Source organism: Cynara cardunculus, assembly GCF_001531365.2.
Source record: "Cynara cardunculus var. scolymus isolate 2C chromosome LG 6, CcrdV1, whole genome shotgun sequence".
Lineage (NCBI taxonomy): Eukaryota > Viridiplantae > Streptophyta > Magnoliopsida > Asterales > Asteraceae > Cynara > Cynara cardunculus.
In genome coordinates, this window is record NC_037533.1 from 18,653,360 (window position 1) to 18,670,261 (window position 16,902).

Below are 16,902 nucleotides of genomic sequence, written 5' to 3' on the forward strand. Positions count from 1 at the left end.
CATATGCAGGTAAACAATATATTTGACTAGAAGGGCGGGTTGCTTCAGGTGGCCAGGAGTCATCTTCCTGAGAACACATCATGTGTGCTCTCTCATCAGGGAGGCAACCCACGAGCCACCATGGATCGGTCTGCCCTAAGATAACCAATATACCATAGTGACCTCAAAAGTCGTAGAAGTAGAAAAGAATTGTTAGGTCAAAATGTGCCATACATACATGGGGGCAGGTCCATTTCAGAACCGTGATAACCACTATTCATGATGAATATCGTGATAGATATACCCAAGAGTTATAATCATACGAAATTGTCAAAACAACATGAAACAAGATAGAATTGTCCAAAAACACTAAACCTTTAACGAGATCAAACCTAAAGCATAAAAACATATATACATAAACCGTGTATATATATATTATATATATATTCGAAATCGAATAACGAAACACAATTGAATAAGCAGTAGTTCATGATATTGGCACGGCTCAATCAAATTAAAATACCCTAGTGTTCTATCTGGGAGATTTGATTTGATTGAGCCATTCCAATATCATCACTTTACCATTTCCATCCACACCATAACCACCAAGAAAATAAACATCAAGTAAATAAAATATTTCACCTCTAACTTTGAAATCCAAACGCTTTTAGATATCAATCTCTCAATGATCATCTAAAAGCACGAGTATCAGACCACAATGATTAAGAACATGATCAAATGGAAGTATTTGTAGAAAAAATGGTTGAAATAATCTTGGATGAAGATACATATAAATCATATATATATATATAAACATATAAATAATTGTATGTGGTTAGGTCAAAATAGTGGTTGATGACATTAATACTAACTACAAAATTGAGGGTCGTTTTCTTTTACAGTATTCCCACTGGTTTCTTGCAATAATTATGTTCCAGATTATTTTTTGCTAATTATAATTTTGTCAACTCAAATTTTCCATAAACACCAGTTAAATCACCACAATTTTGTTTTTCACATATTAATTGCAAATTCTTAATTATACAAAAGTAAAAAAAAAGTGAAAAACTACACAAATTAGAGCTTCTGCAATGTGAAACTGAATTATGCCTCACAAATAACAAAAACATATGGTAGGATTAGTGATTATTATTATTATTATCATCATGTTGTTAGGTTAATAATTAAAGATTACTTTTCTTTAAAAAACAAGTAAAAATTACTTAAAAATTGATTACTTTAAGCTTTAAGTGTTATTTTATGTATGTAATTGAACAAATAACAAAAGATGGTGTGGGAAAAAGAGTTAACGTGAGAAGCGTAAGAAGAGATATGAACACTTAATCACTTTTAATCTCATGTCCACCCATGAACTGTGCTTTCTAAGGGAATTGACATGTTGCATCTGCATGCATCTCATTAGTGTCGACATTCAATAAAGATTGATCCAAAGGTAAAGATGTCTTCTTACGCATCTGAATTCTCGCCATAACTTCCCTTGGAACCCAACCTTTAAACAAATATACTAATTAATTTATAACAAAGTTGTGAGAATAATAATTACAAAAAGTTATACCTACTCACAACAACTTTTGAGCTAACAAAACTAAATATCCAAACAAGATTTTGAATAATATATTGGTGACCAAGTAAAAAATCCATTAATTTATTAGATAAACAAGATCTTTAGATATTTTAGAAGCAACCATAAACTAATTATCATTTCTCACATATTTAAAATTAATTATTACATGAATTTAAACGGTTTAAACATCGATAATTGGTCATGGTTAAAAGTTAATAGATTAGTAAATACTTAACTCTAGTCATATGAGATAATTGAGATTATGTGAGAATAAATGAGTTTAATGAGACCAGTGTTTTCACTTTTGAGCATTTGGATGGGTTTTTTAATCTGTTGACTCACATTTAATCACTTTTATATATCTATGGTCAGGTTCACATATATGAATTTATTAAAGTTTCATTTATGATAAACGAGCGGATGTAGCATACAAATGGTGAGGGGATGGACCCATTAAAGAAAAGAATTTTTAATTACTTAGGTTAAAAACAATTTTTTCTTTAACTTTCTACCAGTCCCCAGTAATTTCCGGCATGTGCCCCCACAGACAAAAAAATTACCTTGAAATGAACCAAAAAAATCTCAAAGGCAACAACAGAAATGGAAGAAGTCCCTTGAAATTGACAAAAAAACTTTATAATATCTTGAAATCAACCAAAAGATCTTTAAAATCCCTTGAAATGATGGAATTAGGCAAAAAACACACCGAACAATTTTGCGGACCTTTAATCTACCTTAAAGGTGTCCCAACTAGACAAAAATTCTAGATCCGCCACTGGTTATGATGATAGAATGAGTTGATGACATATGTGAAAGTAAATGAAGGTTGGTAAAACCGTATAAATGCAGATGGATAAAGCTAACGAAGGCTTTGTGTTCATACCGTTCTCACCAACCATAATACAACCCGTAAAAACTACTCAAAATTGACGAACTTGTGAAACCAATATCATTTGTATTCGTTCACATTATTACTTTTTGAATTATTTCACATGTGTTTGTTTCACAATGTAAATGTTTTATGTGTATATATATATTTCACGCATAAAACTTTTTAACATTTTTCTATTTGTTTCACAATATGAAACAACACTATATGGTTCATAATGTTTTACTGTTTCTAATGATCCTTAATATAATTTATATTTTCATTTAATTATACCCCATATACAACTATACATACATATAAAATTGTGAAATGAAACAAGTGAGCAACTCCTTTCATAGGCATCATGATTATGTCATAATGTAGTTTTTATAAGCCCACAAAAAGTCAATAAGAAAAATGATTTTTATGATATGACTTTGTATGGACAAATATTCTTTGACAAATTATATATATATATATATATATATATATTTTTTTTTTATGTATGTATATGTATGTATGTATATATATGAAGTCTAATTTCATTATATTCCTTTAATAATTTATATGATTACCAAAACCATCACCTAAATTATTATTTACAACAAATTAGATGTAAATATTAAATTTTAATAAAATTATTCATACTATTGATACGGAAAATTAATGTATATTTAGATTGGATATCCAGGTTAATAAAAAAAATTGATGTATATTTCTTTTATGATATAATTTTTTTGACTATTTATATATTAACCCAACAATAAGAAAAATATTTTAGATATTTAATTATTAGTTAAATATTTATTAAATAATATAGTTATTTAATAGAAAAAAAAGTAAACTACAAATTTGGTCTATGTGATGTGTCAAGAATAACACTAAAATGGTTGGATTTAGTCGTTCCCTCTATTGGTCTTTAAATTTTTTTGTGTGATTTTCGTTCTTTTATTGATTTTTTTTTACTTAACTAAAATCGATTTTATGATTTTGGTTCTAGTTGTTTTTTATCAGGTAAAAAACAATTTTTTTGATAAACTGACGAATATGTCTCTCATTTAACGGAATTTTCTAATGATCATTACAGATAAGGATTAAACTCGGACATCTTTACAAATCACGATGGTGATCTTATAATTTCAAAATTACATGGACAAAATATGTTATTTTCAACAAACCTCAAGGAACAAATTGTAGTTTATATATGGTGTTGAAATCTCTTTATATGATGAATGGTTACCAACAAATGAAACACAATTTCCCCCACCCAAAAAAAATTCAATCAAAGGATTTATAATGGGGGCAAAAAGGTTTAGTTTAATAAACTTACTCCAATTTGTTTGTGAAAGCTTGATGCACTTTTTTTTTATAATAATAATTTATTTATAATTAAAATCATTTTAAAATAAAAACTTTACATGGCACTTGAATGTTAATTAAAGTATAGGTTATATACAACAGGGTATATAAAACCAATATTAATAAAGAGCAGATAGCAGGTTATGCTTGCTTGTGTAGGGAACAGTTAGGACCACATATTGAACTAGTCAAGACAAACTCGTTTTAGTTAAGACCGGTCCCGCATATCTATACTATATTATAAAGCATTTGATAAAAACTCTTAAAAATTAATTTTTATGCATGAAGTACTATTTATTGATGCATATTACTTAAAATTCAAGATTACAAGTGATTTTGCATAAGTACAACTTATTAAAGCTTTATTTTTAAATTCGTGTAACTAACTGTAGATAAACATAATCAAATACAGGATAAACATCTATTTTTAAATATAAAAAATCTAAAAATATAATTAAGATAATCATCGAGTTTCTAACAAAAAGTTTAATTATTTTCTTTAATAAAAATTATATTATTAAACCAAAAATAAATTACTTTGTTATTAAACATAAATTAAATTATAATAAAAAATTGAATTAAAAAAGTTATACCAAAAAAACAAGAACTATTAAATAGTTAATTTAATACTAATATTGATTTTATTTTTTTAAATTTTTTTATGTTATCTTCAAATTTATATTTCATTCAAAAATAAAAACATTATCGTTTTCTCAAAACCATATAAAATCGTATTATATCAATAGAGACAAAGAATAAAAACTAAATATTAAAATGAAGATTTATTTCGTTGCATTGTGCGAGTACCCTAATTAAATAAGAACCGTAAAAAAGTTGAGAACCGTGGGGACTGATCTCAATCATTTAACGGTTTTAATCAAAGCTTATTAAACATGATGATATTTTTATAGAGATGGCCAAATGGGCCCGGCCCGGCCCGGGACCGCCGGAGGACCGGGACCGGGACCGACAAAGGACCGGCCCGGGACCGGGACCGGTAAGGACCGGTTATGGGACCGAAAACCGGGACCGGTTAAGGTTTTTGGTAGTTTTGTGGGACCGGGACCGACCGGGACCGGTTATGGGACCGACTATGGACCGGCCCGGCCCGGCCCGAAAATTCAATTAATTTTATAATGTATTTTTATAAGAAAACGTGATTTTAATTATATTAAAACGTATTTTTAAAGTGTATTTGAGTGACCCAATTGTAAATTTTATAATGTATTAAAATATATATCATTAAAAAAATAAAATAAAAAATCTTATTTTTTTAATGAAGGACCGGTTGGGATCGGGACCGGCGGCCTATAACCGGTTATAAAGTACCTATACCGGTCCTATCATTTTCGACCGGGACCGGGACCGAGACCGGGACCGGTTATGGCCGGTTATGAGAATGGTGAAGACCGATTGGGACCGGCCTGGGACCGGCCTGGGACCGGTTTTTGGCCATCTCTATGTGAAAGTCCTACCTAATCTCACCTATAATCTAACAGTTCTAGGGGGAAATTGTAATTGAGATTTCAAATACAAGCTCATTTTTCAAATGTCGCATCATCCATTAATCGACGGTGACTTCCCCTGAAGAACGAAACCAAAATCCGCAATTAAAATTAACAACAATCTCAATTCTCAATCAAACGAAGGGCAAATCTCTCGATACAATGGAAGGTGGAAAGGCGCCAGCGAGAGGAAGAAGTCGATGACCAGGTCCATCTAGGTTGAACTCTATAATAACCCGAATACTGCTAGGTCAAATGCCTTTTGGAATTTACTTAAAAGATAAGCCTTTTAAGAGTCCATGAAGTTTCATATGCTACTTTTTGAAGGAATCCTCAACGTTTTCGGAAAAATTAATTACGAGATATGACTAAGGGGTTATTTACCATATGTTTATCAGGTAAGTGTTTACCAGCAAGAGTCATCGTTCTCATTTACTTTATCAGATAACATTCTCGACAATCAAAATGTATTATTGGTAAGCATCTTTTACCTGGTAAGTGCTTACCAAGTAAGGGCCTCGGTCATTACTTTACCTCTTACCGAGTAAGATTTCGGTTCTTGTCATGCTCACTCGATAAAATCAATGACATCGATAAGCGTTTAGTAAACGACCCATAGGTCAGAAGTTCGGGATTCTAACAACCCAAAGTTCAACCAAAATTGTAATATTTGACCAAGCATCGAGAACTTAATAGCATCAATAAGTAATGATAAAAGAGAACAAAGCAATATGTAATTTAAACAAGGGATGTGTAAAAAATCAACCGATCTAATTAGAACTGATCGATCATAATTAGATATCTAATTGTAATTAGATTAGATAACATTCAATTTAGATCAGTCGGTTCTTGGATGCCAGTACACGACCAACCAAAATCGTTTTTACAGCATTTTGCCGCTTCTATAAAAATGCATATAATGATTGACTGTTCATCATACTTAATCTTTTGTTACAAATCAACCATCGTTTCATAGAAAAAAATGTCAAAATACAAATCCAGAGGAATAAAAATCCCCTGGAGGTCATGGAGGTTTAAATGCAGTGACTTCAGGCTATCCATGAATTAGGCGATCGTCTTGAAATTAATCGGCTCGCATAAAAAAATGATAGAAATCTGATGAAATTGAATTGACTGACTTTTACCAAATTCAGATTCACGGATTGAATAAATTAGATTTCGTACAATTTTCTAGTTGAAGAATCTAATCATTCCATTACATAAAGTCAAATTTTTTGAATTATATTCCTTGACAAGTATCAAATTTTTTAATAATTTAATCTTAAAAGAATAAAAATAACCTTGGAATCCAATTTAGGGGTCGTTTAACAAATACTTATCCAGGTAAATGTTTATCAAATCAAATTACCTTACCAGATGCATATGACAAGGACCAATAATCTTAACTAGTAAGAACGAATGCAAGAACCGAGAGTCTTACATAACTGGTAAGGACAACGACTCTTACCACGGTTAGCGCTTATTGGATAAATTGATGCATATGATACCATTTTGGTGAACCAAAACCTTATTCATTAAGTAGGTGATAGTGTTGAATTTTCCTGTAAATACTTACTTGAACAAGGGTTTGGTAAACGGTCCATTAATCTAACTTTTTGTTCAACTTTTTTGTTTTTGGCAAAAATGCCCCTTGAACATTGGAGAAATGTAGATTCTATACCTGCTTGGAAACAGCAAAGCGTCCAACAATATTTTAAATTTACTATTTTCTAAAAGAACAAATTGCATGAAAAAATAATTTACTTTAACTTTCAAAACTTTTATTTTGGTACCTAATATGTAAAGCTTTAAACATTTAAGTATCCGAGTAACATGTTGAAGCATTAACCGGTTACCATGTTGATGTGGCGAGTGATGTGATATCCAACTCAATATTAAGATATCTATGCTAACATCACTCGTCACATCAGCATGGTAACCGGTTAATTCTTCAACCGGTTACTCGGGTACTTAAATATTTAAAATTTTACATCTTAGGTACAAAAATGAAAATTTTGAAAGTATGTTACATAAAATATGAATCAAGTTAAAGTACCTTACTTTTTCATGCAATTTGCCCTTTCTAAAATACATTATTTTAAATAGATTGTTTACTATTTGTTTATCTTTTTTATCAGGTACAAAATGTTTTTCTGGCCAATGAATGATGTTGACCGAGGTGCTGATCGTAGTAAGTTTTACTCGGTCAATGATTAATATTAATTCAAATCATACTTTCACCTAGAGGTGTACAAAGACCGAGCGTTTAGTAATCTAAAAAACCAGTATTATTTAACAAAAAAAGGCCAGGTCAGGTCTTAACAGACCAATAGTCAATAATGTAGGAACAAATCTGAACTGACAATCCTAACTGATATTATAAACTCATTGATCGAAAGATATAAAAATAGGTTAAATTATGACATCGTAAACTAAATAAGTTAAATTATGACATTGTAAACCAGTATAGGATGAAAATTTAATCTGCTTAACGCTAATGTCAATAAACGGTCTCTAACTCCCTTAATTCCTACAGTGTTTTAAATAGCTCACCAAACTATAATGTTATAAACATAATGTCTATCAACTTTACATTTTGGCCTAGCGGTATCGTAGTCCTTGGCCTCCTAGGAGGTTAGGGGTTCAAACTTCACCAAAGGTAAGAAAGGTATATGAGTTTATTTGTTGCATTTGCCGTATATGAATATTATATACTTCCAAAAATAAAATTACAATCGATTTTACGTGTACCAATTTCGATCAAAATAACACAAAACGATTAAAAACTCCTAATTAATATTCGTTCAATGGTAAAAATGTAACACTGTTAACATTTTGTGTATACCGAATTAATCTAATCAGTATCTTGTAATGATTATTAATTAACAAATAAATAAATCTACAAAAGAATAAATCTAAAAAATGAAATTTTATAATACAACCTAAAATAAAAATAATTATATAATGAAAACACTGGAATTCTACTAAAAGGTATTTGGCCTAGCGGTATATGAGTCTTTGGCTTCATAGCAGGTAAGAGATTCAAACCTCACCAAAGGTGAAAAGAGTGTGAGTTTATTTATTTTATTTGTCGTATATAAATACTATATATTTCAAAAAAAACATTGGAGTTCTTGTTTATTTATAAAAGATTCACTTAGGGGCCGTTTACTTACCAAGTTATATTACTTTACCAGATGAATATGATAAGAACCAAAAATCTTACTCGGTAAGGACGAGGCAAAGACCGAGAGTCTTACCCGGTAAGTGAGGACAATGACTCTTACCACAGTCAGCTCTTACCAAGTAAATTGTTGCATAAAAAGCCGTTTTTGTTGACCAAAATCTTACCCGATAAGTAAATAATAGTATTGAACTTTTCCGGCAAATGCTTACCGCGTAAATGTTTGGTAAACGGTTCCTTATAGTTAAATTTGAGTTGTGGCTCTAAAAAGTTTAGAAGTAATTTTGAGTAAAAGAAAAGATGGAGGACCAAAAATGGAAAGTATTTTAAAGTTGAAGGGTCAATCAAAATACTTTGTAATAAAAACTTGGGGATATCAACCAAAATAGTCATTCTTCTAAACCAAATTCACTTTTTTAATTAAAATATCATTTTAACCAGAGTTTATGTAAATGTGGTGCATATTTTATTTTCAAATTAAAAAAAAAGAAAAAAAAACATTTACACAAATTCGTGTCGAGAATTTGCTAAGGATCTCAATTTGCGTAAATATTGTTTTTTTCCTTTTTTAATCTGAAAGTAGAATTTACGCAAATGTGTAAGACATTTACATAAACTTTGACTAAAGGGCCGTTTACCCAAATACTTACCCGGTAAGCGCTTACCAGTAGAAGTCAACACTATAATCTATTTTACCAGATAAGATTGTAGTATATTAAAACGATATCGTATGCAACAATTTACCCGATAAACGCTTACCCGGGTAAGAGTCCTCACCATCACTTACCGGGTGAGACTCTCTATCCCTGTTATCGCTCTTATCGGATAAGATTTTCAGCTCTTGTCATGTGCATCATGTGAGGAAAGTTACCCAATCCACACTTATCGGGTAAGTATTTAGTAAACGACACCTAAGATTAGAATCCTATTTTGGTCAATTTCCCTAAAAGCTTGAGAGTAAATTACTTTTTCGTATTTATGGTCTATGAAAATTGAGGATTTCATCTGTGGTTTTGAAATTGCGATTTTTGTCCCCATGGGTTACACATCATTCAGATGATTTTAAAACCATTAAAAGACAGACTTTTCTTTTACCAAACAATATTCACCTCTTAATAATTCACTGTCTCTTAATTAAAACTATTAAGAAGTAAACAAACAACCTATAAATAACTAAAATAACAATCACTTGTAATGAGCAAAAAGAAAAATATGAAAATCATAATTTCAAAATCAAAAAGAAGAAAATACCAACTTTCAACAAACCATAAGGCTAAAAACGTAATTTATTCTATTTTTGATTGCACATAGAGATGGCCAAAAACCGGTCCCGGGTCGGGCCGGGCCGAGCTGGTCCCAATCGGTCCTAACCTTTCTCATAACCGGCCATAACCGGTCTCGGCGTAACCGGTCTCGGTCGAAAATGATAGGACCGGTCAAGGTACTTCATAACCGGTTATGGGCCTCCGGTCCCGGTCCCGCTCCCAACCGGCCTTAAAAAAATAAGATTTTTTTTTTATTTTTTTAATGATATATATTTTTAATACATTATAAAATTTACAATTGGGTCACTCAAATACACTTTAAAAATACGTTTTAATATAATAAAAATTACGTTTTCTTATAAAAATACATTATAAAATTATTAAAAAATACATTTATTTATAAAATTATTTGAATTTTCGGGCCGGGCCGGGGGTGTCCATAATCGGTCCCATAACCGGTCCCGGTCCCACGAAACTACCAAAAACCTCAACCGGTCCCGGTCCCGGGCCGGTCCTTTGTCAGTCCCGGTCCTGGTCCTCCGGCGTCCCTGGACCGGGCCGGGCCGGGCCGATTTGGCCATCTCTAGTTGCACATTTGTTATTGGGCCAGTATTATATTTCTAAAGTGGACTAGTAGGCCCAATTTTAGCACATCAACATTTAACTAAAATATAAATATTTATATAAGGTCAACCAAGTCAATTTCAAATAATTGGTGTCAAAAATTTTAAGGGGCCGTTTATCAAACATTTATCTGGGTAAGCATTTATCAAGTCACCTTATTTTACTGAATGAATATGGTAAGGACTAAAAATCTTACCCGGTATGAGGAAGACAAGAACCGAGAGTTTTACCCGGTAGATGGGGGGCGACGACTCTTACTATGGTAAGCACTTACTAGGTAAATTGTTACATACGATGCCGTTTTGATGTACTAAAGTCTTACCCGGTAAGTAAGTGACAGTGTTAAATTTTATCGATAAACACTTATCGAGTAAGTGTTTGATAAACGACCCCTAACTCTAAATATATCCAGAAAAAATAAACCCTAAAAACTTCTACGATATTAAAATCAAAACCGTTACCTTATTTAATTTAATTTATATCCCTTACTTTTTTGTTTATACCTTTATCATATTAACATAATCGTATATTAATTAAAATACATTAAAAATATATGTTCTTTTATAAATTATGTTATTATAATCGTCTCGTCAATACTTTCAAAATAAGCTCAATTTTGAGTATTTTTGTATTTAATCATATTAATAAATATCATAATACGTATGAATTATTTTTAACTTCCATTTTGATACCTAAAATGTAAAGTTTTAAACATTTAAATAAAACCCAGGATAATAGCTGGATAACGTCTAATTTCACATATATACAATCTCAAAGGATACTTGCAAGCAAATCAAACGGTCTTAAAATCGAGTATACCGTCTTATTAAGATAAGCTATTATAATCATCAATAATGCAGTTCTGAAAATGATGTTTTCTTTGATTACGCTACTTAGGGTTGTCAGTAACACGGTTTCAAACAGGAAAAGAAACCATTACCTGACTTATAACTCAGTAACACGTACACAGTTTTTAAGAATACAGAAAAGCTTATTAATTGGAACCGAACGTTAAACCATAAACAAAGCTTAGGTTCACGTTCGGCTTTTTGGTTGAATTGCATTTAAGATCATATTCAAGACTCTTCTCGCTCACAAAGACGATTGTCGGTCTTCCTCCAGCTATTTTTAAGCTGTACAAGAGATCTGATTCAGGATCGTTGATTTCTTTAAAATTTACGATTGACAGAAACACGAACAATGATCAGTGGGTTATAATTAAAAATGAATACTTATTTCGTAACGATGGTAATAATCAATTACCTCTGTATATCATGATCGAGTGATGAATTACCATCGATGCCATCCTTCAACTGTATTTTGAATCGCGAATACATAAAATAACAAAATCGAAACATGATTAATTTTGAAATAAAATACTCCAAATGTTGTATATATTATAGGGCAAATTGTAAGAAAAAGTAACGTGCTTTAACTTGATTCATATTTTGGGTAACATACTCTCAAAACTTCCATTTTCGACTAAGATATAAAATTTTAAACATTTAGGAATTGTTTGTTTACCTCTTAATAGTTCCATTAAGAGGCAGTCTCTGAATCGTTAAAAGGTGAATCTTGTTTGACAAAAAAAAAATTTGTCTCTTATTGGTTCTAAAACCTTCCTAATGATTTTGTATCTTGGACCTCCCTTAACTATTCATCACCCTAATTTCATGGTAAACAATTACCAAACAGTTATATTTTATTTTGCACTATATCATAAGAACCTCTTAATCATTCTGACCACTTAAACATTTTACACCAAACCATTCAGCAACTGCCAAACAGCCCCTTAGGTACCCGGGTAACCAGTTGAAGCATTAACCGGTTATCATGCTGATGTGGCGAGTGATGTGGTATCCAACTCAGTATTATTTGCTGACGTGGTTAGTGACATGAATTTCTTATAATCTAAATTTAGTTTTTTTAATCTAAAATTAGTGTTCAACCGGTTACCCGAGTACTTAAATGTTTAAAATTTTACATCTTAGATACCAAAATGAAAATTTTAAAAGTAAATTACCCAAAATAATAATCAAGTTAAACTACGTTATTTTTTCATACAATTTACTCGTACTCACTTTCTTGTTAAGAAGGGTGTTCTTCTCTTGCATGCTTTTTAGCTGCATACACAAATAGATTTGAAAAATGGTCAAGAGTGAAATATATACAGAAATGTACTTTCTTTTTATTTGTATGTGTATATATATACGTATATATATACGTATAGAATATTATATATATATATATATATAAAGTTGAAATCGACCGATAAAAGTACACATCGATTGATATACGGCTTAATTATGGTTTTCACGATTTTAGAGTTAAGACGTCTCACGTTTCTCTTGAGTAAGCTTATGTGCTCGGATAAAAGACGCCGCTGTCAAAATCGATTAATCAATTAAGACACGAAATCAATATGAATAACATATAACGATAACATATAGATATGATATATAATGACGGGATGATTCAAAATTGCCTTTTTAGAGCGTACACGATCAACTCCGATCCTCAATTGACGCTCGAGTTTCTGTAAGTCTTTCATCCCTAACGTCGATAGATCGTCTCCGGCAAAATGCCTCCGAGGATCGAAAGAGGACAAAACAATCAAGGATTTTAATTAATATAAAAGAATTAATTAAGGGTTTAATTTGGATTAATTAATAATTGATTAATTACTTGTGTTTAGTTTCTAAGGCCTCAAGCATTCTCTTCATTTCTTCCATTTCATCCTTCCACACCTGTAACAAATAAATTAAACATTTACTGTTTTCTTGAATCTTTACAGCAAAAACACTGTGAAGTAAAAATCGTGTCTTATGAAAACAGTATTGTATCACGTGAACCCAACCCTAGAATATTGAATTAATATAAATTATAGATGTTCAATTTAAACCTACCTCGAACGTCCTAATTCCACTGTTGTTCGTGGTGCCCGATCCCTTTTCACGGCGATATCTTATCATGGTCCTATCCATGCTACAACATATATAATTAAACCGTTAGAATTCGTGAAAATACTGATCTCTCTATATAAACGTACACACGGACATGTTCAACTGCGAATCTGAGTTCCGTTGTAAACAAGAGACAAACGGGAGCGCAACACATGTCTCCAATCATCGTGAATAATGAGCGTGAATTCTTACAACATTCACGATGAATGATACACCGTTAATGTTGAATATCCCATGAATAGCAGAGAGACAGATGTATATATATATAGGGGTGTATGTGTGTATATATATATATATATATATAGAGAGAGAGAGAGAGAGAGAGAGACCCATGGCTGGAGAAGAGATGGGGTTTTGGAGAAGAAGGAGAGAAGATGAGAAGAGCAACCTCAGCATCACAGAGAAGGGAAAGCTCAAAGGCTTTCTTAAGCAAACCATTTGTTCTTCTTGAGAACGTCTCCTCTCTCTTTGTTGCATTCTCTATTCTCTTTACCTCTACTTTCCCTCTTCCCATTTTCCTACCTCTCTTTTCTATATCTACATCTATATATATATATATATATATATATATATATATATCTATATATGTATCTATATATTGGGGAGTGTTCAAATAAAAACCATTCAATTTGTAAAAACCGTGAAAACCTCATTCAACCAATCATAATTTTTCATTTTGTTCATTTTTTTTTATAATTATGAGAGGTTGATTAACCATTTTTATTGTGGAGCGTGTTAATCATGGATAATATCGTCTTCATTATTTTAATTTTAGAGAAATACATGAAACAGTTTCATTAAAATTTCATTAAATATTATATGAAGCAATTTCATAACCATATATGAAACAAATTAATCAAAAAAAATATTATATGAAACAATTTCACAAGATTAAACAATTTCATGAGAAAAATTCATAATATTAAACAATGAAATCGACGTATGAGGGTAGTTTGTACGGTTTTTACAAATGAGGGTGGTTTTTATTTGATCGCTCCTCTCTATATATCTATATCTATATCTATATATATATATATATATATATATATATATATATGTTTATATATAGTTTTTCCTTTAATTAAGATATGTTATACATCTTAATTATCTTTCTTAAATGGGATAATTAACTTATGCTTCTGATGCTTTTGGAGTAACGTTTCAATAAGTAAATTTATAAGCTACTTTTTGTCCATTTAAAACGGGCACTTAAAATAAGTTCATAAAATAAGCCGACTTAAGTTAGCTTATGCTTGCCAATCATAACCATACCATCATTTTGAATAACTAGAAGAGTACTCGCGCAATGCAGCAACGAGACACATCTCGATTTTAATTTCTATTTTATTATTTGTCTTTGTCGATGTTATAATACGATTTTATGTGTTTTTAAGAAAGCAATAATAATTTTATTTTTGAACAAAATATAAATTTAAAGATATCATAAAATTTTGAAAAAATATATATCAATGTTAATATCAAATCAACTATTTAAAAGTTTTCATTTTTTATGAAAGTTCTTTAATTTATTTTTTTATTATAATTTAATTTAAGTTTAATAATTAACAAATTTATTTTTGGTTTAATAATATAACATTTTATAAAGACTAGAAGGGTACTCGTGCAATGCATCGAAACACATCTTGATTTCAGTGTTTCGTTTTATTCCCTTTTTATGTCGATATAAAATGGTTTTATGTGGTTTTGAGAAAACGATAATGTTTTTATTTTTGAATAAAATATAAATTTAAAAATATTATAAATTTTTTAAAAAAATATATCGATATCAGTATCAAATTAATCTTTCTAAAAGTTCTCATGTTTTGTGTAATTTCCTTAATTCAATTTTTTTAATTATAATTTAATTTAGGTTTAATAATATAATTTTTATAAAAATAATAATTAAGTATTCTGTTATAATTTAATGATTATCCTAATTATATTTTAGATTTTTTTATTTAAAATGAGATATTTATCCTGTATTTGATTATGTTTATCTACAGTTAGTTACAAGAATTCAAAGATAGAGCTTTAATAAATTGTACTTAAACACAATCTACTTGTAATCTTGAATTTTAAGTAATATAAATCAATAAACAATACTTCATGCATAAAAAATAGTTTTTAAGAGTTTTTGTCAAATGCTTTATAATATAGTATAGATAATAATTAAGTATTCTGTTAGAACTCAGTGATTATCCTAATTATATTTTAGATTTTTTATATTTAAAATGAGATGTTTATCATGTATTTGATTATGTTTATCTACAGTTAGTTACACGAATTCAGATATGGAACTTTAATAAGTTGTACTTACGCACAATCTACTTGTAATCTTGAGTTTTAATTAATATGCATTAATAAACAATACTTTATGCATAAAAACTGATTTTTAAAAGTTTTTTTTTTCAAATGCTTTATAATATAATATAGATGTATAGATAATTTGTTACCATTTAAAAGAACTGATTGCATACATCGTTTATATATGTTTTAAATCAGTATATAAAGAATAATTTTACTGTAAAATAACCGTTAAAGAATATACATAGAAATCATAATTGTTAATTATTTAATGTATTTGGTGTGGATTTTTGAAGGATACAAATGATAATTTATAGTAATTAAAACTATATAAAGATATAAATATGAAATAAAAATTAATTAATTAATCTGTTGATTGATATAAATTAATTCAAACAACGGTACATGTAATATTATCTTTTTGTAAATGGTTGAAATCCACATATGTCGACATCCTACGTATCCCCACTAAACTCCACCTTTCGGTCATGATTCGTTATGTTTCATTTTCAGTTTCATTTTTTTTATCTGTTGATATATATATATATATATATATATATATATATATATATATATATATATATATTTTCTACATACATTATTAGGCGAACGATGATGTAAGAAAAAGAGTTAAGGTGAAAAGCGTAAAAAAAGATTTGAACTATAGATTACCTTTAATCTCAAACTTACCTATAAATTACGTTTGATACGGGGATTTATCTGATGCATCTCACTCTAACTCAACATTATATTATGAATGGATCAAAAATAGAAATGAGGGGGTATAAATGATAATAAACGAAAGAAGAGGGGTGAAATTGAAAATGAGGATGTCAACCAAGTTGAGACACATCAAGCTTTGCTTTAGAGATTTAATGATTAAAATAAAGGATAGATTTGTGGTAAGGGCGGTGGTTGACTTTTGTAAAGTCCAACATGGGATCATCTTTATACTTTTGTTGCTTTACATCAATTTTACTTTTACGCATTTTGGTATTATATTAAAGAGATGAGTTAGGGGCTTAAGCATGCCATATATATATATATATATAGAGAGAGAGAGAGAGAAGGGGGAGCGATAAACCACCCAATTTATATAAACTGGTGTAAACCATTTTCATCCGTCGATTTTATTGTTTAATATTGTGAAATTGTTTCATGTACTACTTTTTTTGATGAAGTTGTTTCATATATGGTTATGAAATTTTAATGAAACTGTTTCATATATTTCTCTAAAATTAAAATAATGAAGATGATAATATCCAT

At 29.9% G+C, this 16,902-nt stretch overlaps 1 protein-coding gene across 5 annotated transcripts; it reads right to left on the reverse strand.

Moving 5' to 3' along the window:
* Positions 1-11,283: 11,283 nt before the first annotated feature.
* LOC112514585 (MADS-box transcription factor 6-like) lies at positions 11,284-13,850 on the reverse strand. 5 transcript variants are annotated; one of them, XM_025121143.1, is made up of 8 exons: positions 13,721-13,850; positions 13,276-13,354; positions 13,055-13,116; positions 12,855-12,954; positions 12,711-12,752; positions 12,451-12,492; positions 11,633-11,682; positions 11,284-11,502 (listed from the first exon to the last, which is right to left on the reverse strand). In XM_025121143.1, exons 1-8 carry the CDS (start codon positions 13,807-13,809, stop codon positions 11,364-11,366), a joined length of 603 nt encoding a protein of 200 aa, XP_024976911.1. In that variant the 5' UTR covers positions 13,810-13,850; the 3' UTR covers positions 11,284-11,363. The 5 variants fall into 5 exon arrangements, with proteins under 5 accessions (XP_024976911.1, XP_024976909.1, XP_024976908.1 ...); XM_025121141.1 differs by having other exon boundaries at positions 12,870-12,954; positions 13,662-13,850; XM_025121140.1 differs by having other exon boundaries at positions 13,662-13,850.
* Between the last annotated feature and the right edge of the window lie 3,052 nt (positions 13,851-16,902).

Bases quoted from the DNA above. Each gene is read 5' to 3' on its own strand.
- LOC112514585 (XM_025121140.1), bottom strand. From the start codon at position 13,846: ATGGGAAGAGGGAAAGTAGAGGTAAAGAGAATAGAGAATGCAACAAAG. The intron at 13,355-13,661 runs GTCTCTCTCTCT...TATATGTTGTAG, and splicing joins CATCTCTTCTCCAGCCATGG to CATGGATAGGACCATGATAA. The intron at 11,503-11,632 runs GTAATTGATTAT...TCTCTTGTACAG, and splicing joins CTCGATCATGATATACAGAG to CTTAAAAATAGCTGGAGGAA.